The following is a 26837-nucleotide window of genomic DNA, read 5'->3' as shown; positions in this document are numbered from 1 at the left end:
TATGCTATTTTTCTGCTGTTGTTACTTCCAGATCCACAGTGATTTGAGCTGTTTGTTGCTAGCATGTTGCTATGTTATGGTGTCGTTTGCTTCACAAAAACAAGTCAAAAAGCTACAAATTTCTATGATATGGACCCTCTTTTAAAAAACAAAACAGGAAATTACATCATAGAAAAGATCCCTGCAGACCCTAGGCTACTTTTTTATAAGTACAGTTGAGGTCAAAAGTTTATACCCCCTTTCAGAATTTGTAAAATGCAAAAATTTTTTACAAAATAAGAGGGATCATGCAAAATGTGTTATATTGTTTATTTAGTACTGACCTAAATGAGAGATTTCACATACATATAGTCCACAAGAGAAAATAATAGTTGAATTTATGACCCCGTTCAAAAGTTTACATCCCCTTGATTTTTAATGCTGTTTTAAATGATCCACAGCTGTTTTTTTTTTTGTTTTGTGATAGTTGTTCATGAGTCCCTTGTTTGTCCTGACCTTATTTTGTCTTTTGGGAAACATGTAGGTATCTTCTGTAGCCTCTGAAGAGCAGAACTAAATTTAAAATATGATATTTAGGCAAAATAAGATAAATGTACACATCTCCATTCTGTTCAAAAGTTTTCACCCTCAGCTCTTAAGGCATTGTTTTTCCTTCTGGAGCATCAGAGAACATTTGAACCTTCTGTAAAAGTTGCATACGAGTCCCTCAGTTGTCCTCAGTGTGAAAAGATGGATCTCAAAATCATACAGTCATTGTTGGAACAGGTTCAATTACACAAAAATTCTCTGATACATAATTTTTCTGAAGAACATCGGGCAGTTTAACTGTTCAGGACAAACAATGGACTCATGAACAACTATCACTAAACAGCTGTGGGTCATTCAGGTAACTAAACAGTATTGTACAGATATCAGAAGGTTAGTAAGGAACAGTTTATTTTATTTTTTTAATTGTCAGAAAAATGTCTTGGGCATTTTGTTTTGTAAACAAGGCACAGTGTCATGAAGAGTTCACAAAGAAACTTTTGTTGAAAGATGAAGCAGAACTACATGTGACTGCAGCTGCATCACAAACGGTCAGTAAATGCTTTCATAACGCTTTGTCTGGAAATGGCGTTTTACATTTATGTTGTCAAAACACACATGCAATAGCGAGGCGGTGTGGCATTGATACTGTTTCCTATGCAATGACGTTAGCCAATCATAACAGTGGCAGATTCCTGACTGAGGTCTTAAAGGATCCGCCCCTTATAAACAGGTTGTTTCAGAAAGAAGGTCAGTATGAGGGTTAAAAATAATTTCCCCACATATTTATTTGTGTGTGCAAAAAACTTGATTAACATTACAAAAAAGAAACATATTAAGAAAATGAAAAAAAAAAAAAAAATCCATGTCATGACCCTTTTAACAAAAAAAAAATTTCTTGCTTAGATTTTTTTGTCTTGTTTCCAGCCAAAATATCTGAAAATTGAAAAGATGGATTTTCTAGACGAGTAAAAATTTTCTTGTTTTCAAAAAAAAACAAAAAAACCACAAGCTTAGAACAAGCAAAATAATCTGCTAATGGGGTAAGAAAAAAAAATCTTATTTCAAAAAGGCAACAAGATTATTTTTCTTACCCCATTGGCAGATTTTTTTAGTAAACACTTAATTTTAACTTGTTTTTTTCTGAAAACAAGACAATTTTTACTCATCTAGAAACTCCTTCTTGATTTAAGAATTTTTAGATATTTTGGCTGAAACGAGACAAAAAAATGTAAGTAAGAAAAGTATTTTTTGCAGTGGGGACAGGAGAGGTGTCAGTCAATAAATTGGAAAACAAAAAAACTGGTGTCACTTATTTGAAAAAGTAATGCGTTACTTTACTAGTTACTTGAAAAAAGTAATTGATTTTGTAACGGATTACAAATTTGTTCAAAGGACCAATACTAATAGTGTTACTTGTCTTAGCAAGCACTGTTAGATAACCTAAAATATTAGTTTGGAATATACTAGTGAAACACAATAAAAGAAAACTCAACTATATCATACAAAAAGAGGGAAGTAGTTCTTATTAAAGATAGACTGAATACATCTACTCCTACAATCATATGTGCAGGTGATCATGATAATGATAATTACTCTTCTACAATACCACTTAATCAGTGGGGTGTCAAACTAGTCTGATCTAAACCACTTTACCCACAGGCCTGTTGAATGGCTTCGTTTACCCTTCAGGCACAACCTTAAATTATCTTCTTGCATGTAATCACTGCAATGCGATTAAAATAAACGCCTTGCCTACACATGCGCTACATTTCAACAGAATTAACACTTTGGGAGGAACAAGCGGCGATAATTATGGCGTTTTAGGCCATCTTTTGTGGAGACAGAAGGATTCCATGCAAGCATCGTGGTTCAGAGGGTACTAGCTCAGGGCTTTGCGATGCACAATGCGATAAGCGCGTTACCATGGTTACACAGGCACCGGGCCAGAAGGGTGGGAAGAAAGATCGCACACAGCTGAAGTTCATCTGCTGAGCGTTTTAGCCATTTGAACCCGAAGAAAACTTTTCGCGCACTGATAAATGTTCTATGGCGGGAGCCAAGCGATGTGAAAAGTGAAGTCAATAGGTTCTGCTGAATAGCAGTCGTGATGCACTCAGCCTCAAAGAAAGATTTCACTTCTACCTCAACAGTTTTTGATCTGATTTCTAAGGTGACTTCCTGAAAGGCTGAAAGGAAAGGTCAGGTTAAGACAAGCTGTGAAATATAATTTCAGTCAATCTCTTCCCAGGGAAAAGCGATAACTAAAGTACATCAAGGTTTCACTTTTTCAGACACCAAAGCTCTTTTTTAAACTTTCTTTTTAATAGGTATAAGGAAAAACCTCAGTCTTACAGGAAAACAGACTAAATACTTACATTGCTCTGCAGTATTTCACTTAAATTTCTTTTTCAATACAAAATCCATAAAAACGGACAATGAAACAACACTTATACCAAAAGGCTGAAGTAATCCTCATGGTAAAGTGATAAGGTGGACAAACGTTTTGAGAAGCAAGATAGATACACAAAATCATTATGTATGTTTATACAGGATGACCTCCGAGTCCCTAACAGCAAGCTGGGATTGGTTTAACTTGCAGTCTTGTGTCAAACCAATGACAGATCCCAGTCTTGAGCAAACAGGTCCATGTCAATTCACTGCGACACATGACTTTTTGAATTTCACTGTTTACTTTGTTTTCCCAAGCATGTTTTTTAACTTACTAAACCTGTTTTTCCCCATTCTGTTATTCTTATTCAACAACTTCTTTTTCATTTTGTTTTTCTTCTCAAATGGACTCCCCTTTTTCTTCTCCTTCCCTGCCTCTTTTGTTGAATCTCCATTCAGGTCCTTTGCCTTCTGTTTTTTGTCAGGTTTCCCACTCTTTTTGGATGCTTCACCATCCAACCTAGCAATTTTGGCCTTTTTGGGACCATCAGATTTCTTTGTGATGATGGGCGACTCCGTTTTCTTCTGTTTTAATTTCTGCTTCGTGCCCATGTTGCTTTTCACTGGAGTTGAAGCGGGCTTCTTTTGCTTGGACTCTGGTTTTCGGATCTGCTCCGAAGAGGCTGCAGTCTCCATGTTTGTAGATTCTACTTCATCTTCCGAAGAACAAGTTTGAAGAATTAAAATTAGATGAGAATATAAACAAGTTGTGGAAACAAATGGGAAATTAATACACACCTGTTTCTTTTGGTGCTGTGGGAATGGTGTTAGACAGCTTCTTTAGCTTAGCCACAAAAAATCCATCCATGTTGTGGGAATGAGGGTAGAATCGCCGAGACAGTTTGAGAGAGGAATGGAAACGTCTTTCTTTGAATCTGTGGAGAGAAGATCATATTTTCTAAGTGCACTTCATCATTTCTTCCACTTTCTCTTTACTGTTTCAATTTCTTTGAGTACAGCCTTCATTACTGTAGATGGTTCTCAAATAAGGCCTCATTACCTGGTGAATCCTTCTTTGCCAAAGTCTAGTCCAGTGGGGACTAGCTTTACATTTCTCTTCTTCAAAGCGTAGTCCACCACCCACTCATTTTCCTCCACCTATGGAGAAATGAATTTTAAAAAATTAGAAAGTTTTAGTAATATCAAATGCAATCTAGACATTTAAGTGAGTTTTCAGATACTGATTCATATAATTATTCTACATCCATCCCTTGCACTTTTCCTCTAAATGTTGCATTACCGGTGTAAAATACAACATCAGGGTCATTTCATGTTAAATCAAACAGATCTATAAAAGGTTTTTGCTGCTCCAACTCGGATTTAGTTCATAGGTTGTGTATTTGTTGTTGATGACCTAAAACGAAGGTCTGCAAAATATTTCTTTTAACACTTCCAACTCTTTCAGCCCCTGAAGTATTCATTATTTCCAGGCCAAGAAATGTCTCATGTGAGAAGACGTGTTCAGGGTATGAAATCTCAAATATTATGATCGCTGGCCTCTAAGGAATTGGTCATTTGTTCCTGTCAAGCCTAAATGGTTCAGAGTTTCCTCTGAGACACAAATATTTTCATAAAATGCACGATATTAACATTCTGAGTCATTTGGAGAACCTTGAAAAGGAACATGGATGTACACTTCGGTTCAAATGTTTGAAGCCAGATTTTTCTTTGAAAGAAAGAAAGAAATATTTTAACAATACATTTATAATGTTACAAAAGATTCCCATTTCAAACAAATGCTTTTCTTTTGAACATTCGAATGATCAAATAAAGGAAAAAAAGACAATAAAAAAGGGCTCATGTTTTCCACAAAATCAGCACTGTTTTCAACACTGATAATATTAAGAAATGTTTCTTAAGCACTAAATCAGCATATTAAAATGATTTCTAAAATGATGCAACACTGACGACGTAATGATGAAAAGTCATCTTTGCCATCACAGGAATAAATAACATTTAAAAAATATATATTAAAAAAAAAAACATTTAAATTTCTCGGTCTTATATATTCTTTGTATATAAAACTAGCATTAAAGGAGTAGTTCACTTCTATCCTACAAAGGTTTAAAGAATGTACTCACCCCTTGTCATCCAAGATCTTTCAAGATGACTTTCTTTCTTCAGTCGTAAAGAAATTATGTTTTTTGAGGAAAACATTTCAGGATTTCTCTCCATATAATGGACTTCTATGGTGCCCCGAGTTTGAACTTCCAAAATGCAGTTTAAATGCAGCTTCAAAGGGCTCTAAACAATCCTAGCCAAAGAAGAAGGGTCTTATTTAACGAAACGATCAGTTATTTTCTAAAAAAAACATTTAAACGATCGCCTTGTCTAGCTCTTTGTCAACTCTGTCTATTCCGGTCCAAGACAGTAGGGTAGGTAAAAAAAATAAAATAAAATAATAATAATAATAATTTTGTCCTTTACCTTCAAAATCATCCTACATTGCTGTTGTACATTTTTTTTTTTTTTTTTTTTAGAAAATAACCAATCGTTTCGCTACATTAGACCCTTCTTTCTCGGCTGGGATCCTTTAGAGCCCTTTGAAGCTGAATTTAAACTGCTGTTTGGAAGTTCAAACTCATGGGCACCATAGAAGTCCACTATATGGAGAGAAATCCTGAAATGTTTTCCTCAAAAAACAATTTCTTTACGACTGTAGAAAGAAAGACATGAACATCTTGGATGACAAGGGGGGTGAGTACATTATCTGTAAATTTTTGTTCTGGAAGTGAACTTTTCCTGTAAATGTATAAACCTACAGTTTAGTTCATCAAATTGCATCAAATTGTTTTGAAACAGCAATTTAGTTAACTTAGTGAATAAAAACCATTAAATACCAGTTCTGTATACAAGGTATCAAATGAAAGCAAATTTCGTTTGACCAGACCTCTAATAGCACTAATGTGACTTAGTATGTACTACTAACCATAATGGAGCATGTGCAGTAAACAAGGTATCCGCCACTTTGAGAATCAGCATTGACAGAGTCAATAGCAGACAAGATAAGCTCCTTCTGCAGGTGAGCTGAGCGAAGAATATCAGCCTCATCCTGAGAGACAGAGAGATATTTTCAGTTTCAATAGAGAATGTACATAAAAGAAACAAAAAGTCTTCAAAATGAATAAAGGCTGGTCTTTAAAAGCCTTAATATCAAATGCCACAACAAGAAAAGAATTTTACCTTGCTGGTTTTTACTCCTGGATCTTTAGAGATAACTCCTGTACCCGAGCAAGGAGCATCTAAAAGCACTCTATCGAAACCTCCCATCACCTGCCATTCATAATAAACAAATCAGATTAGACACATATAAACACATTAAAGGGGTAGTTTATCCAAAAATGAAAATTACCCCTTGATTTTACTCTCTCTCAAGCCATGCTAGGTGTATGACTTTCTTCTTTTTAGACGAAAGCAATCAGAGTTATATTAAAAAATGTCCTGGCTCTTCCAAGCTTTATAATGTCAATGAATGGTGTTTAAGTACTGCATCCATCCATCATAAGTACTCCACATGGCTCAAGGGAGTTAATAAAGGCCTTCCAAAGCTAACTGATGCATTTGTGTAAGAAAAATGTCATCTGTCATACACGAGAGAGTGGCGTTCCACCAGATGACGTAGGATGTAGGTGAACGCAGTGATGAACACAGAAGTGCAGAGGAGAGAGCAAAACAAGGATTTGTACAAAAAAATGTTGGAGGATTTCAATATAAGCCAACAGGAGGTTTTCCTTTGCTGTAAACAAAACTTGGTTCTTGCGAGACTAGCATATACTCACTGGAGCTTACGCTACACCTACATCCTACGTCATTTGCTGAAACATCACTCTCTCATGAACAAGCATACAACAGTTAGTGTAAACTAGAGATTACAGTTTCAAAAGTTTTAAATACTCATCACTTCAGAAGGCATTTATTAACCCCCTGGAGCCGTGTGGAGAACTTTTATGATGGATTGATGCACTTTATTGAACTTTAAAATATCAACACCCATTCACTGCTATTATAAAGCTCGGAAGAGCCAGAACATTTTTAAATATAACTCTAAATGTATTCGTCTGAAAGAAGGAAGTCATATACACCTAAAGGCCGGGACACACCAAGCCAACGATCGGTTGCTGTTGAATCGGCATCGGGGCCGTCTTGGCAGTCGGCAAGAGTGAGAACTCTGATTGGATGCTCAGTTTAGAGACCGTGAATTAAAGCGAAAGTGATGAAAACCACTAAGTAAATGAAAGCAGCACAAACTGAAAGCTGTTCTAATGTTACGTGATCTTATCCAAGCATTCCAATGTGTGAATATTTTATGTCGCTTACAATGAAGGAGATTATTAACATAACTGATATTCAAAATGGTCAGCAAGCACTGCTTTGTTTACATTTCGCATATCTGCATATATCCTTGTTTTGGTTTCTCCTTTTGAATGACGAATATATACTATTGATAGCTGCTGATATAGACAGCTAATATTCTTCTCACGCAGGCTTGTACTGCCAATTCTTATAGAGATGGAGGGGGTATGGCCATCCATCCCTTCAGATATTGACAGAGTTCCTCTATCCTGTTAGCATAGCCACACACCTTGTTCGGAAGCAAATGCGTGGTACTAAAACAGGAAGCATCTATGACTTTGAATGACAAATATAAACTATTGATAGCTGCTGATATAGACAACTACTGTTCTTCTCACGCAGGTGCAGAGCGCACATGTAATTTTGCAGTCTGCTGTAGTCTGTGTGGTGTTCAAGTGCCACTAGTTCTTTGAAGTCGGCTTGGTGTGTCCCAGCCATTAGGATGGCTTGAGGGTGAGTAAATCAGGGGGCATTTTTTTTATTTTTGGGTGAACTATCCCTTTTATTGTATAGAAATAATATGTACCAAAAACAATAATGTTAATAATATTAAGAAAACATAGTTAACTGAATGTGGAAAAAAAGGACAGAACAGGGAAAAAAAAAAGATGGTGCAAACCTTTGGGAACTGTCTGCCATCATAGTTGCAGATGACAGCATTAGTGACACCAAGACGATGGATATTTCCCACCACGCTCTTCAGTCTGTCTGCACTTGCATCATTAGCCACAATCATGCCTGTGTTCCTCATTAGCTGAGCTGCATCACACAAATGAAATACATTTTGGCTTACACTCTCAAAACATTTCAATATAACATTGTAGAATGTTTGACTTAAATTCTTTGTGCCAGAAAAAAAATAAAAAGGCTCAATAGAGATTAGTGACAGTACATTAACAGCAGTTGGTGTGACTGCCACAGAGAAGCATATGCTCACCCATATATGTGGTCTTGCCTCCTGGAGCGGCACTCATGTCTAGCACTGACTCCCCCTCCTGTGGAGAAAGCGCCATTACAGGCAGAAACGATGATGCACCTTGCAACATGTACTGGCCTGCCAAATATTCTGGAGTTGCTCCTGTATAAAAGAGAGAAATACAATTAAAATGAATCCTTACAGTCATCAAAAAATACATTATTTTGAAATGACACTGGAACTAACCTATGGGAACAGAAGAGTCGTAGATGACCAGCCCCACTTTGGACCACTTCCCCAATGGATCCAGATTCACCCCTCTGTTAATCAGAGCCTGTGATAAAGAACAAGCCATTAGATTACAAACACATCTGTACTGAAGAGCAGGTCATATGGGTTTTCGATAAATATCTTTTTTGCAGTTTGTAATGTAGCTATCCTTCAATGTAAACAGTCTGCAAAGCTGTTAATCAAAAAAGTGCATTATACATAAAGATATATTTTTTGGTGCTAATATGTAATGTATACCTAGGCTAATGCGGCTTTAGGTTTCTAGGTAAACCACGACATTAGGTCTTAGTAAAACAGTTCTGAAAATTCGCTGTACACGCACATTCCTAAGAATGTGTCAATTAATGTACTTTCATTTCATTTTAAGAACAGATTGGCACACTATATTATTGTTTTATGTAAAGGAGTTCAGGGTTGCCAGGTTTTCACAACAAAACCCACCCAATTGCATTTCGAGGAAGTCCCCCCTTAAAGAAATTGCATTCCGGGGTGTAAAATACATATAAAATGTCATATATTATGTGGAGAACACACTGTGTTCTGTGCTGTGAAAGCAAGTTTGTTTTGTTTTCATTGCTGAAAGATGATGATGTAAAGAATCAGTGATTGAAATTCATTTTTTCTATAAAAAAAAATCAACATAAAAAAAAAAATGCATTTCAGGGTGTAATATCCACTATTTTTGTCAGGGTCCCATGGTAAAGTCACATTCAGTTATTGGGGTCGCTTCAACCTGCATCAAAAAAAAAAAAAAAAAAAAATGCAGACTTGGCAACTCAGATGGTAGCGCTCGCTAACTAACTCAAGTACTCTCTGTGCCAATCACAACAGGCTTGGCCAGCTGACCAATCAGAGTAGATGTATGCTTATGGAGGGGAGGGGTTACAGACATTTCACTCAAAGCTGTTTCGAACAAAATCATTGACAAATGACTATGTATAAATGTATATTCTGAGAAAATTACAATGTTTTCGGACTTTAGAGGCATTTAGGGTGTGTTCACACTTGGTCCGGACCAAAAAGGAAAATTATTAATTTGCTCCTAGTCCACTTAGCGTTCACACTGGCATTTTTGACAGCAAACCTAAAGATACTAAACCTAGAAGTATAGTGATACGTCAAAACCTGATTGGTCGGGTTGAATGACATATTTTGCGACGGAACTCACCAAAAAATCCAAACAAAAGGAAAAGATGTGTTTGACTTAAAGCGGCGCTGCGGATGTATGACATGAAAGTACCCATTCACTGATCGTTCTACTCAGTGTCGCTTTAGGTCGAATACACCTAATGCCATCTACTGAACTAATGCCATTTTGGGTTTTTAAACCTGTTAATGTGTGTTATTTTGGGATGGTCCAATCATAATGATCAGGCAAGACATCTGGCATTAAAAAAAGGGTATCAAAATAGGCCTCAGATGTGTCTCAAATACAATGTGGCCACATCCCTTTGCTTAGCTCTGATGAGGTTGGAATAATAGGTAATGTTTAGGAACTAATATTTAGCACCATGCAATCACAAAGTAAGTGTAAATGGAGCTCTAATACCAAAAAAACAACATTTTGGTTAAAAGGAAAATAAATCTTTTCAGACCTGAGCCAAGTCTCTCCTCCTGGATTTCAGGGTGTTGGTTCTGATGGTGACTGGCCTTTGGATTTCATTGGCCTCAAGAAAATCAACCAGCTGAAAGAAATTTGTACAACAATTGACATATAAGAAAACAATTATTCAAGTTTTACAAAGACAGTTATTTTCTAATATAGATGATATATATGCCAATTCATATAGAGGTAGAGGCGGTATGGCCATCCACCCATTCAGAACTTGACAGACAGTTCCTCTATCCTGTTAGCATAGCCACACACCTTGTGAGGAAGCAGATGGGTGGTACTAAAACAGGAAGCATCTATATTCAGCAGTTTAAATGGTAAAACAAAACCTGTCATGCTAAGTTATTCCTCATCAGCAGATACAAACACACACCTCAGAGAGAGGGAAAAGGTCCATGAGTTTGCCAATAAGGAACTCGTTGTAGCTGTAGTAGGTGCAGAGGTCAGAACGCAGCAGAGAGAGATACTCCGACCTCTCCTTGCCCACTTCTCTCTTCTCAGTGAAGTGAGACAGCACATCCACATTATCTTTGATCCTCTGATGGATGGTCTGTAGGTCCATCAGTAATAGACCTATATATATGAGAGACGAAGGGTTATATATGACAAAACAGAGAGGCTGTGAATTTCTGTAGTTTCCTTATATAATAAAGCTGGACTCACCCTCCTTGGCTCTATCTGCTGCACCAGGGAGTTTGAATTTTTCGGTCTCGTCAATATTTGCCTGTACAGTATCTTCTTCCTCCTCATCATCATCATCTTCATCTAAATTACCCTTTGCCTCTTCATCATCGTCGTCATCATCTTCATCCTCGTCATCATCATCACTCTCTGGTTTCATGCTTGGTTGTTTTTTCTGTTTTTTTGCAGCTTTCTCAATTGGCAGAAGCTGACAGGATGATGGGAAAATACAATGAATACAATGCTGACTTTTTTTTTAACAGTGTATAACTACGTAATGAGAAACATTTCAATCATAGTATGCTACAATAGTCAGTCATGTGTGCATAATTTATGAAGTATGTTTGTTTTACATTTTAAAACCAATTTTGAGTACAAATGCTTGCAAGGCCTGACAGTCTAATAAATAATTAATGAGACTTAAAATAAAAAATGCCATTGAGATTACTTTCACTTCATCATGAAAAGTCAAGAACACTGCATTGTGAGATACATGTTTCTAACTGCACATTTTGCCAAAAGTAGTAGGATATCTGGGTGTTTAATGAAGAAATTTTACATGGTGCATACTATGCACACAACATACTACAAAGGTAGTATGCTAGTACATGACATTTGGCCAAAATCAAGATTTCCTCTATACAAATGTTTGTTTCATTACCTCTTCTCCATCACTGTCTTGTTCATCCTCTTCTTCAGCACCATAGTCATCAACCATATCCTCATCATCATCATCATCCTCCTCCAACATTTGCTTTTGATCAATGCCCTCTTTGTCGTCATAATCTTCTTCTTCTTCCCACTGGCTGTCGCTATCCTCTTCTTCCTCAGATTGTTCAATCTTTCGCTTCCTCTGTGCTGGTTTTAGCCATTTATTATTCTCATCTGAGAATCCTGCAATAAAAAATAGTTGATTTACAAATTCTTGGGTGTATAAATATCGTTATTCCATTAATAATTTCGTTTTCTAAATATTTAAATACCCTTTTTAGGCTTTTCCGCTTGTTTTTGTTCTTGTTTGTGTTCTTTGGTGGCTTGAGCTCTTTTTATAGCTCTGTTGAAATGTATTTGGAAAAAAATAAATAAATAAAACTGACAAGTAATCAACACAGAAATATAAAAGTATGACAAAAGAAATAACTACATGTAGTTATTCATATGTAATCATTTAAAAGAAACCTACCGTTTCTTCGCTCTGCTTGAAAGTTTTTTTGGCCCATCATCTGCGAATAGAAGATAACCATTGTTAGAACCATTTTATATGTAATATAAAAGTTTTAATGTTTTTTTTTTTTAAGAAGTCTCTTCTGCTCACCAAGCCTGCATTTATTTAATTCAAAGTACAGCACAAACAGTAAAACTGTGAAATATTTTGACTTTTTAAAAATAACTTTTTGCTATTCGAATATATTTTAAAATGATTTATTCCTGTGATTTCAGCTGCATTTTTAGCATCATTACTCCATGATCCTTCAGAAATCATTCTAATATTCTTATTTGCTGCTCAAAAAACATTTATTATTATGTTGAAATCTGCTGAGTAGATTTTTTTAAGGTTTCTTTGATGAATAGAAAGCTAAAAAATAGAAATAGAATGTGTGAAATAGAAATCTTCGTAACATTATAAATGTTTTTATCATCACTTCATCAATTTAAAGCATCCCTGCTAAATTAGATATTTCAATAATAAATATAATAAATGTTTATTGAACATAATTCCACATATCAAAATGATTTCTGAAGGATCATGTGACACTGAAGATCTCAGGAATAAATTACATTTTAAAATATATTTAAATAGAAAGTAGTTATTTCAAATAGTAAAAAAAATAAAATAATAAAAAAAAATCACAATATAACTGTTTTTGCTGTATTTTGGATCAAATAAATGCAGGCTTGGTGAGCAGAATGCAGGTTTAAAAAAACATTAACAATCTTACTGTTCGAAAACGTTTGACTGGTACTGTATATCACAAAATAAATATATAAATAATAAATAAGTGAAACAAGAAAAAATAGCCCAATAAACAAATCCCACAGATAATGTGTGCTTTACCATCAACCAAAAACTTGGCCAGCTCTGTTTCGGCTCCCTTCTGTTTTCTGGCCTTACGTCCAGGTCCTTTTTTCACCTTGGTGGGATCCAACTTCCTCCCCATGCTTGATTCCTACAAAGTTGCTTTACTGTAACAATACAAGTAAACAATAAACAAGTTGATAATTGACCAGAATAGAAAACACAATTAAAAAGGTCAGAAACACAGAAACCTAGACAGTGTGTGGACTGCCATGGCATGTCCCATGTGGCTTTCAAACAGTATGATTACACTCTCATGCAAACATACACATCCATTCAATTCAAAGCGTTCCTTGTACTAAAAAAGATGTCAAACTTGTAATCGTGACAAATACAATTTTACTTGCAGAGTTGGCTGGTTGATTGACAAAACGCAGCGTGAAGCTGCTTCCTGTGTTTTACACAGGCAATGCTAATATATTTAAAAGGTCACTTAAATGCAGTTTTAAATTGTCAAATGTTTATATTATTGCAGTAAATCCAATACCATGTTTGAAATGAACACATTCAGGCAGATTTGCACAACGTTTACTAGCACGCTTCAAATTACTAGACTAGCTTACTGTGAACCAACTAAAACACACACAAAAACTGCAGATAACCGCACTAGATACTCACTGTTCAACAAAAACACGTTCTCTCGCTTATCCAGATATTCTCTAGCACATTCACAGAAATTTTTACCTTTAATTTACGAGTTGGTTGAGTACATGTGTTTCTCGTGCTGTAGTGAACCAGCGCACATGTGACTTCAGCAACACGTTGGTTTTCCGGAAGTTGCTATCGATGCCCGATTGGTGAACGATTCACTCTTCGGAGTCGGATCTTTTCGTACACAGTTTTTTTTTCTCAGGTGAACCTAAGTTTAATGACTAAATAACACACGTATGAAACATTTTTTTTATTTAAATGTGAGAAAATTTTAATCACTAACTGATGTAAATAGAAATTGTATTACGGTTTTTAATGTCCAATCTGAATTATGGTTGTAAGAAACACACAAAACATATACAATATTATTTTATTTACAGAACAACAAAGAATAATGATAGATAAAAATACTACCAGTCAAACGTTTTTGAGCAGTAAGATTTTTTTAAAGAATTCTCTTCTGCTCACCAAGCCTGCATTTATTTGATCCAAAGGACAGCAAAACAGTACTTTTTTACATTTTTACTATTTAAAATAACTGTTTTCTCTTTGAATATATTTTAAAAATGCAATTTATTCCTGTCATCAGAGCTACATTTTCAGCATCATTACTCCAGTCTTCATTGTCACATGATCCTTCAGAAATCATTATCATATGCTGATTTGCTGTTCAAGAAACATTTATTAATATTATTATTATAAGCAATATTTAAAACAGTTGAAGTACTTTTTTTCAGGATTCTTTGATAAATAGAAAGATCCGAAAATCAGCATTTATCTGAAATAAAAAGCCTTTGTAACATTAAACACTATTCCATTCCAAAGCTTGGAGTCAGTATTTATTTATTTATTTTTATTTGTATTTTTTTTTTATAAAGAAATTATAGAAATTAATACTTTTATTAAGCAAAGATGCTTTAAATTGATCAAAAGTTACGATACGGACATTTATAATATTACAAAATATTTCTAAAAATAATAAATGTTTTTGAGCAGCAAATCAGATTATTAGAATGATTTCTAAAGGATCTGAAGACTGGATATGCTGCTTTGAAATCACGGGAATAAACTACATTTTTAAAATCTTTCCAAATAGAAAACAGTCATTTAAAATAGAAAAAATATTTTAGAATTGTACTGTTTTTGCTGTATTTTTCATCAAATAAATGCAGGCTTGGTAGGCATTTCTTTAAAAATTATTAAAAATAATGGTAGATGACTGGTAGAAAGAACTGTTCAAAAGAACCGATTCGCGTAAATGACTCGGACCTCCGATTACCACTTCCGTCGCGCAAATTCTGCGAAAGCAATTCGCTACTTGAAGTTGTTGGAGCGCTTCGGCTCATGAGTTTCATGACATTTCTAAGAGTTAAATGAGCACAACTGCTTCTTCAGACACAGCCATGGAGGACGAATGGGAAGAAGATGAGCAGCTGGTTGTGGCGGAACTGTCTGGAATGATCAGCTCTGATATAATCTCCAGTCGGCAGGGCACATGTAAGATAGTGGACATTGACAGCGAGCAGCCCATGATGCAGGTGGGTCGCTATCTGTTCGCTGGGGAATACGAGGATGCCATCGGGACCTGTGTGATTTTTGAAGAGGACGGTGCAGGTTCTAATCCAGCTCTTAAATACAAATGTCACACAATGAAGAAACTAATGCTTCAGCGGACGTTCCTGTCGGAGAGGAAGGAGGACGAGCCCGTTTCTAACAAAATAGAGGTACTGGCTCTCCAAGAGGAAGAATCGTTCGGCAGGAAGAGCGCAGTTTGTCACTATCTGGATCCGATAGACACAGAGAAATCTGTGCTAGACGAATCTAAAGATTGCGAGGATCCAGAAATGAGCGACGAATCAGCGGATGAAATGGATGAGACTGAGACTGAGGCGGGAGCAACGCTTTTGGAGAACTCTGCTGAGGAGACGATGAACGCCAGCAGCTGTTCTCAACTGGCGGCTACACAAGAAGGAGATGATGGCTCTTGAAAGACTGTTTGCTTTTTTATAATTGTAAATAATGCATCATGTAAATACAACTTTTCTGCTTACTGAAAGTGGTTTTGTATTTTATTTACATTAAAGACATGCACTGCACATATATCTATTATTCAAGTTATGTTAAAAGTTATTAAAATTTAGAGTGGTTCACTACCCCTGCTGAAAAAACTGCTAAAACCACCATAGGCTGGTCTTAGCTGGTTTTGGCTGGTAGACCACCTGCTAAAACCAGCCTGGCAAAGCTGGGAAAGTGGCCAAAACCCCTCTAAAACCAGCATGCTGACCAGCTAAAATCAGCCAACCAGCCTAGACTGGTTTAAATTCAAATTTTTAAATTTAAATTTTGGTTAAATTCAAGTCACCAGACTATAAAATTTAATAACTGGGGGAAAAAGTAAATATAGACATTTCCTTGACTTTTGTATTATATTCGATTTCAGATCACTTTTAAAAAGTATTAATGGCAACATTATGTAAACATACAACATTTTAGCTGCCTGAATATAGAACTAATGGTGTAATTTTGTGTTGCATGTGGAATTATTAGACAGGAAATGTCCCAAATAATTGAAGCATTTGCCTAGAAAGTAGGAAATTTGTCAAGTGTGGTGAAAGAACAAGGAAAAACAGGAAAGAAAACAAACCCAACAGGGGGAACCAACATCAAGCCTAGACAGCAAAGGGAAAAAAAACTCTAAGTAACATCTAAAAGCACATTTGATGATAAAAGAAGCTAAAGGGGGCAGAGAGTCTGAACACAAGAGGAGAAACTGTTTTATAGGGCTGTCTTGATTCATAGTGAGAATGGAGAATATTGGATTAAAGCTACAATCATAAGACAATTGTGATAAACCAGAATATTTGAAAAAGTGAAGAGAAATTTAAAAGAGAATTTCAAAATAACACCATAGAATAATGCTAAATAAAACCAGCAACTCAACGCTCATGTGGGTTGCAAGATTGAGGACATGCAACAGGAATGAGCGCAACTGACAAGAGAAAATGACCTTAAACTGTATGTGCATGTAATGAGTTGATTTATCCACGTTTTAAAATGTCTCTGGTCATATAGCTTTTTAGATGGATGCCGAAGCTTTTCAGCTCAGGCAAAATCTGTTGTCTCAGACCCTTGTTTGTTTGTTGGCATCCATGGCTGAAATACACTGCCAACTGGCAACCCGGGGTGTCGAAATATTATTGGCTAAACTAGCAGTGGCCAGATCAAAAGAAAACCAGGCATTCTGACACAGAACTATGGAAGCCTGTTTCCGCCACTAAGTGAAAAAAAGGTAATAGCGACTTTTTATCACACAATTCTGACTTTTTTTCCCTCAGAATTGTGTGAGCTCGCAACTGTCTTCAAGTTATAAAGTCAGAATTATAAACACATATAAACTCACAATTCTGACTTTTTTTCAGAATTGCTTGATATAAACTAAAAATAGCAAGTTATAAAGTCAGAATTATAAACTCGCATATGAACTATTTTTCAGAATTGTGACTTTATTTCTCAGAATTGCAAATTTATATCTTGCAATTGCAAGCTTGTATGTCAGAATTCTGACTTTTACGAGTGTGTATTTCTGACTTCAATTTTAACTTTTTTCTTATTAAAAGTCCAATTTTGAGGAGGAAAAAAAATACAATTTCAGAATTGTGTTTATATCTCGCAATTCTGACTTTATTGTTCTGAATTAAGTTTACAGAATTGTGAATTTATAATTCTGACTTTATAACTCACAGACAGTTGCAAGGTTATATCACGCAATTCTGACTTTATTTCTCAGAATTGTGACCTTTTTCTTGGAATTCTGACTTTATAACTCGCATTTGCAAGTTTATATCTAACAATTCTGAGAAAACAAGTCAGAATTGCCAGATGTAAACTCACAGTCATGAGAAAATGAAATTTTTTTTTTAATTTATTTATTTTTTTATTCATTGGCAGAAACAAGCTTCCATATGGAACACACATTTCCGAGTCAAATAACTCAATGTAGCATTGTTTTGGGGAGAAAACAAGTATGTGAACTTAATGTTTCCTAAATTTCTCTAAACATGTCATGGCATTTTAATGCTTTACAGTCAAAATAAAAATAATAATACATACAGTGCCTTGCAAAAGTATTCACACCCCTTTAATTTTTTTCACATTTTGTTTTGTTGCTGCGTTTTTCCTCATCAATCTACACCCAATACACCATAATGAAAAAAGCAATAAACAAGATTTTAACATCTTTGCATATTTATTAAAAATAAAAAATTTAATGAGTTTAAATGAGTATGATTTGAAAATGCACCAAACCAAGCCCTGATGTCAAAATAACTGCCTGTAGAGCTCAGAAACAGACTTGCAGCCAGCCACACATCTTTTTTTACTTAAATGGTCTTCAAGAAAGGAGAAAATAAGGCAGAAGTACAATTAAAGTATCTAAAGTCAGGATGTTTTCTGTTATTTTAAATGATCAAAAAATGTATCTATGACAAAGGGTTCTAAAAATATTGCTTATAAAAAAAGTGTTGCCGTGGCTCAGTTTGCCCCAGGTCAGGAGTAAGTTGACCAAGATGAACCATCTGGCTGTAAACCAACCATCCAGCTGAATCTAAATCAAACCCATGTGAAATTTTAAAGATAATTTGCCTCTAACTTAAACATAAAACCAACCAAATGAAGTTTAAATTTCAGTCTTTAATTGTTTGCATTTCTGAAACAATACAGTGTGTTGAATACCAAAGTTGTAACGTTCTCCAAAACAGACTAAACAGAGAGTTTTTAGCATAAAATTAAATAAAATGAAGGAATAAATGTCACTGAAACAAATAAAACTTTTAGTCAAAAGATTCTTGGAACGGTAGCTAATCTCAAACAGCCCATTATAGACTATAGGTTGAAAGATATATACAATTATAATGTGGTGAAAAGCATCTTCTGGTACTTATCAAAGAAGAATTTGGTGCACTTGTAAACTGTCCTGAACAAATAAACTACAACCCATATGTATATATGATAAACTAAACCAATTGCATAATATCTACTTTAAATACAACATCTGCAAAGATGAATTTTGTTGATACTGATTTTAGTAGCAGCCTAAATGTATGGTTATTATAATCGACTGATTAAATGTAAGAATTTGACTCAAAAGATAATGCACACTTTTAAAAAATTGGCTTTATGAAGGTAAAATGCCCATAAAATGTAAAAATAAAATTTAAACTTATTGGAAAAGATGAATTTCTATCACTGCTGTGAACTGACCAAAAGAATACGAAGAATAACAAAAACTTTAGGAGTCAGCTATCTATGGAAGTCCTTAAGATATCAGCACAATAACACACTCAGCAAAATATTATCTAATTATCTTTATCTTTCAATAAAATCCCAGAATATATTGAGATATTATTTTTTGTGAATATCGCACACCCCTAGTACCGACACAAAATGATTTGTAACGATTGGTTTATCACAACAAGAGTAGACAACCTTAAGATGTTGGTTTATTTTGGTTTTGATTTATTCTTTAAGACAGACCAGTTGTGAACTTCAGGTTTTTAATCAACGGTACATGCTTTGCACCAATTTGCATCCATTCTATTTATTTTTTTTAGAGAACTTTGTTTAACAGCATAATGTCTTGCCTTTTTGTCTGATTTCACTGTTCTGATTCACCATTTAGCTGGTTGGGTTTTAGAGCTTATACTCCTTTAAAATAGGAATTCTGAATAGAAAATTGCTTCTGGAAACAAAGTAGCATGCTGTTGCATGCTATTATTTATTGTGGGGAGAAAAAAAAAAGACAAAGTGTTGTTTCACATATCAGAAATAGTTTTAAATGAAAATCTGGGTTTTTTATTAAATGTATAAACCTATACAAAAATGAAATTGGTGTTTAGTACCCCACACTTTTTTTCAAGAGTATGTAACGGTTTGCTTCAATGCGAGTTAAAATTGAGTACATTCTCCTCTGTTGTGATGTAACACAATTTTTGCTCAAAGGAATGGACCGTATACACACACAACGCAATACAAAAGTCTGTTTCTCTATCTGTTAGAAACATGAAAAGTTCATAACAGTTTGGTTTTGTCATAACACTCCCCAGACCTCCTCAAATGCAGAACACATCTTGGCACAGGTCAGAGCTGCAGACAGAGGATAGTTACTAATGGACACCGTCTTCTCTGTGTAGTCGACATTGACCTATGACAAAATGCGGAAACAGATCAGTGATTTACTTCAAAGGCAATGACAATCCACGTTTATGAAATGAGAATATATTTCATTTAGTTTGACTTGAAAACAGACTTACTGTTCCATGTGCGAATGCTCCAATGACAACAGCGGCAGATCCATTTTTAGGGACAATTGTTCTGGGACACACAGCCTCTCCTGCTTTGAATGATGTTGAAAATCGAATGCAACCAGGTGGTAGGTGGTCTGACACTGGATTTTTAATCAGTCTTAACAGGCGGTGAGGACCATCCGCTGCTCTCACACTCATCTTGTGCAGGAGCTGGACTGTAGGAAGACAAATAGTAGTAAGATCAACTTACTCTGAATCTGAGATACTACAGTAAGGCTGCCCTCCACTAAAGATCTTTCTGGTTGACTAGTCTAGTAGTCGTTCATTTTAAGCATTAGTTGACTATTAGTCGCATGTTTATTAAGAAACCATATAAATCACAATAATAAGCCGTTAATTGCCTACATAGCCTAATAAGTGCTCAAGCGCACAAAAAAAGCTTGCCATAAAGCACGGGCAGATATAATAATTATGAATGTGTCTGGGTAAAACAGCAAGGAGAATGCATTAACATTTTAATAATTTATTGATAAACTATTGCTTTCTTTGTTTTTGGCTTAAGAGATAAATTCGGCGACACTAACTCGTCATCTTCGCATTAGTGATTTTAGTGAATATTTGTTTTCTATTTTAATTGGTTAATTTGAAAGTAGACATTTCACCCCCAATAGATATATTTTTCATGTCTGTAAGGCAAGTATATGCGTAGTTTTGAAGTTTCGCGCTCAAGTTCACAGACAGCAGAAAGCGCGTACTGTTTGGTTTAATTATTTTACAAAAGCACAACGTCTTGTTGTTATTGTGAGTGCACACGAATAAACGTAGAGTCCTTACAGATTCGAAAGATGTATTATTTTTATCTGCATGCCCAAAAATTTGTATTTTAAGAGCAAGTGACCACACTAGCACCTCCATCTGTCATGCAGTAAGCGTGCTACTATTAAAGGAGTAGTTCACTTTCAGAACTAAAATTTACAGATAATGTACTCACACTCTTGTCATCCAAGATGTTCATGTCTTTCTTTCTTCAGTCGTAAGGAAATTATGTTTTTTGAGGAAAACATTTCAGGATTTCTCTCCATATATTGGACTTCTATGGTGCCCCCAAGTTTGAACTTCCAAAATGCAGCTTCAAATGGCTCTAAACGATCACAGCCGAGGAAAGAAAGGTCTTATCCAAGGGGCAACCTCCCGCTCTCTTTATTGAAACCAACACGGAAGTGACTTAAACTGCAATTCATCGACTGGCCGCTAGAGACTGGCTGCAGAAGGGAGTCAGTCCCATTGACTCCCCATGTTAAAATGCCCAACTTTACAGCAGGAAAAAAGTATGTTTACAGCCTGGTTCAAAAAATGGTTTTGGTCTATATAGCTAGTTTTGCCCTTCATGTCAACTGTAAGGGGGTGGATTTTTTTATAACTCATCCGTTTAAGTTATATTAAGCCTTAAAGTTCTGCATAATTAAGGGCGTGGTCACTTGAGTGAATGGGGGATTGCCGCTGCTGTCACCACTGTCGCGCTAGGCGGGCGTGGTTTCAGCAACAAGCTCCACCAATGTCCCGCCTTTTTGCCCATTTTTGATTATCCGGGAGTGACGCGCGGTGACGCGATTCCAAGATGGCGATGGCCGACTCCCGTCCACTATAGGCTTCAAAATAGCGCTTCAGAATCCTACGGGTGACGTCACGGATACTACGTCCATATTTTTTACAGTCTATGGTCTTATCTAGCAAAATGATCGGTTATTTAAAAAAAAAAAAAATTAAAATTTATATACTTTTTAACCTCAAATGCTCATCTTGTCTAGCTCTGTGTGTACTCTGTGTAAAGAGTATATAAATTGTAAATGTTTTTAGAAAATAGATCGTTTCGCTAGATAAGACCCTTCTTCCTCGGCTGGGATCATTTAGAGCCATTTGAAGCAGCATTTAAACTGCATTTTTGAAGTTAAAACTCAGGGGCACCAAAGAAGTCCGTTATATGGAGAGAAATCCTGAAATGTTTTCCTCAAAAAACACAATTTCTTTACAACTGAAGAAAGAAAGACATGAACATCTTGGATGACAAGGGGTTGAGTACAATATCTGTAAATTTTTGTTCTGAAAGTGAACCACTCCTTTCAAAAAAGCTTTGAATAGCACACATTATTCTAGGTTAACATTAGATTAAGCATCCATGATTAAGATGCTACTACATACATCTTTCTGATGAAAAGCCATATTTGAGGTCGATGAATGATAGGTGAGCGTTTGGATGTCCTATCCGATGTACTATATTACCACATAAACCAGCTGTTGACAATCTGTCTGTCACTGTCTGTGTGACTTTGCCACTTCCTGTGAAGATTTTTTTGTACAATACAATTTTGGTTGATCAAGCCTCTTCTCGTTGACTAACAGTTAGTCAACCATTAGGGGCCAGCCCTAAACTACAGAATTTTTTGCATTAAGAAACTGACTGTGGATTACACTCAATGTGCAAAAGCAGTGAATTTACCCATTAGTCCACAAAATCGTGTAAAAGTGCGAGGAATTCTTGTCTGTGGGTTGATCTCGATCAAAGCATTCTTCGCTGTGTGAATGTACACTTGAAGCAGTCCAGCTCTGTTCAAAGGACTGTCCAGTAACATCAACAGGCACTGTGGGAAAGCAAAAAGTACATTCAGAGGACAGATGTGAGACAAATAAAAATCTCTGACTAAATCCAAGATCTTTCTGACCCTGCATAGAAAGCAACGCAACTTCCACACTCAAAGCCCAGAAAGGTAGTAAAGACATCGTTAAAATAGTTTATGTGACATCAGTGGTTCAGCTGTAATTTTATGAAGCAAGAGAATACTTTTTGTGCACGAAGAAAACAAAAATAACTTTATTAAACAATTTCTTCTCTTCCATGTCAGGCGACATGCATTCACGACGCATCAGAAACTTAAGGTTAAACCACTAATTTCACATGGACTATTTTAACGATGTCCTTAGTATCTTTCTGGGCCTTGAAAGTGACAGTTGTGTTGCTGTCTATGCAGGGTCAGAAAGCTCTTGGATTTCATCAAAAATATCTAAGATGAACAAAGGTTCTTACAGGTTTGGAACGACATAAGGGGGAGTAATTAATGACAGAATTTTCATATTTGGGTGAACTATCCCTTTAACTCAGATGACTGGTAAAAGTTAAAAAGTTTTACCTGATGTGTGATATCCGGGCGAATCGTTCCAGGATCTCTGCCACTTTTTACGATGATATTTTTATGTTGATCACAGTTCAGCAACTCAAATATCTTCCCAACCTGCACAGATATACGTTTACATTTAAATCCTTATTAGACATACGGTTAGTAGAAATATTATTGTTAACGCTCTAGTGGCAATTTTAGCAAATAACACTCGATTCAGTTTCAATCTTAGTTGAAAGTTAGTTGTTACCTTTACGGTTTCAAGCGTCGCTCCTTCTAAAACAACAACAAGGCGATTTTCTGTCATAAGATCAGGCAAGCTTTTCTTGTCTTGCTGTCTTGCCCGTTTTGGTTCATATTCATCTAAATGCTCCAGACCACGCTTGTCTCCAGCGTGTGCAGCCATGTTGACACAGAACTACGACGCCGCAAATGTGCGTCACAACAACGCGTTGGTTCAAAATGGCGCTCGCTGATGACGGTAATAGGGTCTTATCTATAAACTTTTCTCATTTTATAAACGATTTCAATCTTTTTTTGTAATGTCCCATGTACAAGTAAAAAGGCTATAAGAACTCATAATATTGTAAGCAGGTATACTGTAAAGTAACACGCCCTTTTCTGGCAATGTTTCATTGTATTAATGTTGTTCACCGTATATGTATGTATGTATGTATGTATGTATGTATGTATGTATGTATATATATATATATATATATATATATATATATATATATATATATATATATATATATATATATGTGTGTGTGTGTGTGTGTGTGTGTGTGTGTGTGTGTGTATGCAGAGCCGGTGTTCTGAAATATTCGGTGTCTGAGTTTTTCTGTGACACTGGGCGGGGCTAACATGAATATTCATGAGTTTCCTGTTCATGAGTTTCGTCTTAAAGTTGCACTCAAATATTAGTGCTCCTGATTAAAAAAATACAGCTTTCTGTAACGTAATTTAATTTCAGTTTCGAGCTAATATATATATACATATTTATTGTGCCCAGACATTTATTAATTACATAAGAAATCCAGATCCAAATTTATCATTAGAATATGCATCATATAGGCTATAATCAAGCCAACAACTCTCGTCTTTTTGTCATTTACCCTACTTCGGTTTTACATTTGAGTGCGTTTTAAATGGCTTGATTTGATTTGAGTTGTACAATATATACTTATGCATTTGATTTGGCATAATAAAGTTTGATTTGTGATCAATCATGTACAACATTCCTTTTATTGCTGGTTCAGCTGTTAAATAAATTAAGATATTTTACTTGTTGATTTTTACTTTATTCACAGAGTAAAATTAATTAAAATGTAGCATGGGCTATATTAATTTGCACTTTAGTTGGCATTTAATACAATCAAGAAAGCAAATGATTATCATCCTCCGTATATAGCTATATATATGAAGTTAATTTGAAGTAACGTAAGCTTGTACTGTAGAATTGTAGAACATTTTGAAATAAAAGCATGGATTCTGACTTCACCATCCCACATACACTGCAAAAAAAAAAGAAAAAAAAACGTTTTTCTTACTTGCTTGAGTCTTGATTATTTGCTTACCCCAATGGCAGATTATTTTGCTTTTTCTAAGCAAAAACTCATTTAATTTCGACTTGTTCTTTCTAAAAACAAGACCATTTTTTTTTACTAGAATATCCTTCTTGATTTAAAAATTGTTAGATATTTTGGCTGAAAACAAGACAAAAAGTCTAAGTAAGAAAAGGATTTTTTTTTTGTAGTGTATATATTTGTAGTTAAAATAGTCAAATAAGAGAGCTAGCGCCCCCCAAAGGAATGTCCAATGGGTGTATGAGCTGAATAAAAAGTTGGTCCTGTTCAGTCTGTTAATAAATATAAAATATTTTTGATATTAAGCTGTTTTCGCAAGTCAGTAAAATTGGCTCTTCCTCATCCCGGTAAAATGATGCGGCCACTCGGAGGCATCAATCCGGGCCTTTGCATGCGCAAAATAGGCTATAGCCTACTCTAAATTTAACTGAGTTATAACTTTAATTTCTATGATTTAAATTCTTGAAACATTTCGACTCTATTCTCGTAATATTCCGGCTTTATTATCGTAATATTTCAACTTTATTTTTGTATTTCGACTTTATTCTTGTAATATTTCGACTTTATTCTCGTAGTATTTTGACTTTATTCTTGTAATATTTCGACTTTATTCTCGTAGTATTTCGACTTCATTCTCGTAGTACTTTGTCTTTATTCTCAAAATATTACGACCTTAATTTTGTAATCTTAGATTTGTTTTACGTGGCACTAAAACGCTGTCCTATAAATGCCTGTTGGCTCATTAGTTAGAACATGTCCTTAAATTAAATCATATTAAAAGCATAATATCTATGTCAAGTATTATTTTCAGTGAGTGTATATACAACATATTAAAATGAAGCCATTTCTCCTGAGGTCATATCAAATCAAACTTACAGCACACAATCTACGAATGAAATCAACAATCTAAAGGAATAAAAAATTCAAGGAATAAAAAACTTAAATTAGTTCGACGCTGAAATTAAATTAATTTACAGTAACGAAAACAGTTTATATGGTCCAAGAAGCACTAAAAATTTTAGTGGCGCTTTAACATGAAACAGGAAACTAATGAATATTCATGTTAGCTCCTCCCAGTGTCACAGAAAATCTCAGGCACCGAATATTTCAGAACACCGGCCCAAGGCATAAGCGAACTAAGCGGCTGCTAAGGGCCCCGTGGCCACCAGGGGCCCCCCAAGAGTACATGAAATTACATCGTTTTTTTAATTTTTTATTTATATATGTACAATATTTCAATGGATATCATATTGGTAATGAAATCCGTTATTCAATTTAAAAAAAACAACGCAATATTATTTTAACTGGCTGCTGCAGGATGCATGCACAGTTGGAGTATGACAGCCATACGATGCATGACTGAGTGAGGTAAATTGAAGAAGCAGCGTCACTGCAGCAAAACAATTAATAATGTCACAAAAAAAAGACATATCTTTCTGGTGCAGAGAAAAGAAAATGGAATAAATCAGAGGAAGAGAAAAAACAGCAAGATAAAGGTAAGTAAAAAAAAAAGAAGAGTATAAACTAAACGAGGCTAAATTGCAAGCTAACGTTAGCTGGCTGGTTAATTAGGCAAACAAGAAAGTTAATGTTTTATTTAACATCCGCAAATTTAAGCTTTGCAATATTAATATATTATAATACAACATATTACTTAGCTGGATTAAGATTCAAGTTTTTGCATTCTGTGTAAAAATAACTTTCCTAGATTATATTTTTGTAATAAAAATAAGCTTGTTTCATAAACTTGGTGCTAATAATAAAAAAAAAATAAGCTTCTGTTTTATAACTTTGGTACTGATAACAGTAATATTGAGGTGGAATGTAAAGTTGAGTTAGTTTGTCTTTTCATATAAAAATACCCTGTTTGTATTTGACTAATTTGTAGTTCTTTGGTATTTAGCTTTATATTTTATTATTTATTATATTATTTATTTTATTTGTAGTTGATTGTATTGCACTTTTTACATGTTGCAAAATTTTCTGAACAAAAAGTAATTAAAGTGGTTCACGTTAGCCTTATATTTTTTATTACTTATTTTATTTGTAGTTGATTATATTGCACTTTTTACATGTTGCAAAAAAATAAATTAAAGTGGTTAAAGTGTTTACAGTAAGAGCATTGTCTACTAGTTTATTTTGCTACTTTTTAGTACACCACATTAAGTATGCCAACTGGTCCTGCAAGACTTTGAATGTTAAAGTGGAAATGAACACCT

The 26837-nt window shown here is 35.0% G+C and overlaps 3 protein-coding genes and 2 non-coding genes across 6 annotated transcripts; 1 reads left to right on the top strand and 4 right to left on the bottom strand.

The window, feature by feature from the left end:
* Positions 1 to 2829: 2829 nt before the first annotated feature.
* Positions 2830 to 13671, bottom strand: nop2 (NOP2 nucleolar protein homolog (yeast)). 2 transcript variants are annotated; one of them, XM_073847196.1, is made up of 16 exons: positions 13591 to 13671; positions 12886 to 13013; positions 12013 to 12052; positions 11813 to 11883; positions 11491 to 11723; positions 10812 to 11037; positions 10522 to 10721; positions 10132 to 10221; positions 8492 to 8579; positions 8267 to 8407; positions 7949 to 8088; positions 6160 to 6249; positions 5906 to 6028; positions 3977 to 4074; positions 3715 to 3851; positions 2830 to 3632 (listed from the first exon to the last, which is right to left on the bottom strand). In XM_073847196.1, exons 2-16 carry the CDS (start codon positions 12986 to 12988, stop codon positions 3217 to 3219), a joined length of 2196 nt encoding a protein of 731 aa, XP_073703297.1. In that variant the 5' UTR covers positions 12989 to 13013; positions 13591 to 13671; the 3' UTR covers positions 2830 to 3216. The 2 variants fall into 2 exon arrangements, with proteins under 2 accessions (XP_073703297.1, XP_073703296.1); XM_073847195.1 differs by having other exon boundaries at positions 13525 to 13665.
* Positions 7457 to 7596, bottom strand: LOC141343455 (small nucleolar RNA SNORA29). The gene has a single exon (XR_012356759.1). It is a non-coding gene; the product is annotated as a small nucleolar RNA SNORA29 (small nucleolar RNA).
* Positions 10301 to 10441, bottom strand: LOC141343456 (small nucleolar RNA SNORA29). The gene has a single exon (XR_012356760.1). It is a non-coding gene; the product is annotated as a small nucleolar RNA SNORA29 (small nucleolar RNA).
* A 1209-nt stretch (positions 13672 to 14880) lies between the features above and the next one.
* Positions 14881 to 15653, top strand: gtf3c6 (general transcription factor IIIC, polypeptide 6, alpha). The gene has a single exon (XM_073847991.1). The coding sequence runs from the start codon at positions 14931 to 14933 to the stop codon at positions 15543 to 15545; it is 615 nt and encodes a 204-aa protein (XP_073704092.1). The 5' UTR covers positions 14881 to 14930; the 3' UTR covers positions 15546 to 15653.
* A 2573-nt stretch (positions 15654 to 18226) lies between these two features.
* Positions 18227 to 23439, bottom strand: emg1 (EMG1 N1-specific pseudouridine methyltransferase). The gene is made up of 5 exons (XM_073847527.1): positions 23283 to 23439; positions 23045 to 23146; positions 22357 to 22498; positions 19866 to 20074; positions 18227 to 19756 (listed from the first exon to the last, which is right to left on the bottom strand). Exons 1-5 carry the CDS (start codon positions 23436 to 23438, stop codon positions 19643 to 19645), a joined length of 723 nt encoding a protein of 240 aa, XP_073703628.1. The 5' UTR covers position 23439; the 3' UTR covers positions 18227 to 19642.
* Positions 23440 to 26837: the final 3398 nt, after the last annotated feature.

Source organism: Garra rufa, chromosome 9 (assembly GCF_049309525.1).
Source record: "Garra rufa chromosome 9, GarRuf1.0, whole genome shotgun sequence".
NCBI classification, from domain to species: domain Eukaryota; kingdom Metazoa; phylum Chordata; class Actinopteri; order Cypriniformes; family Cyprinidae; genus Garra; species Garra rufa.
This window is presented reverse-complemented; position numbering and strand designations above follow the sequence as displayed.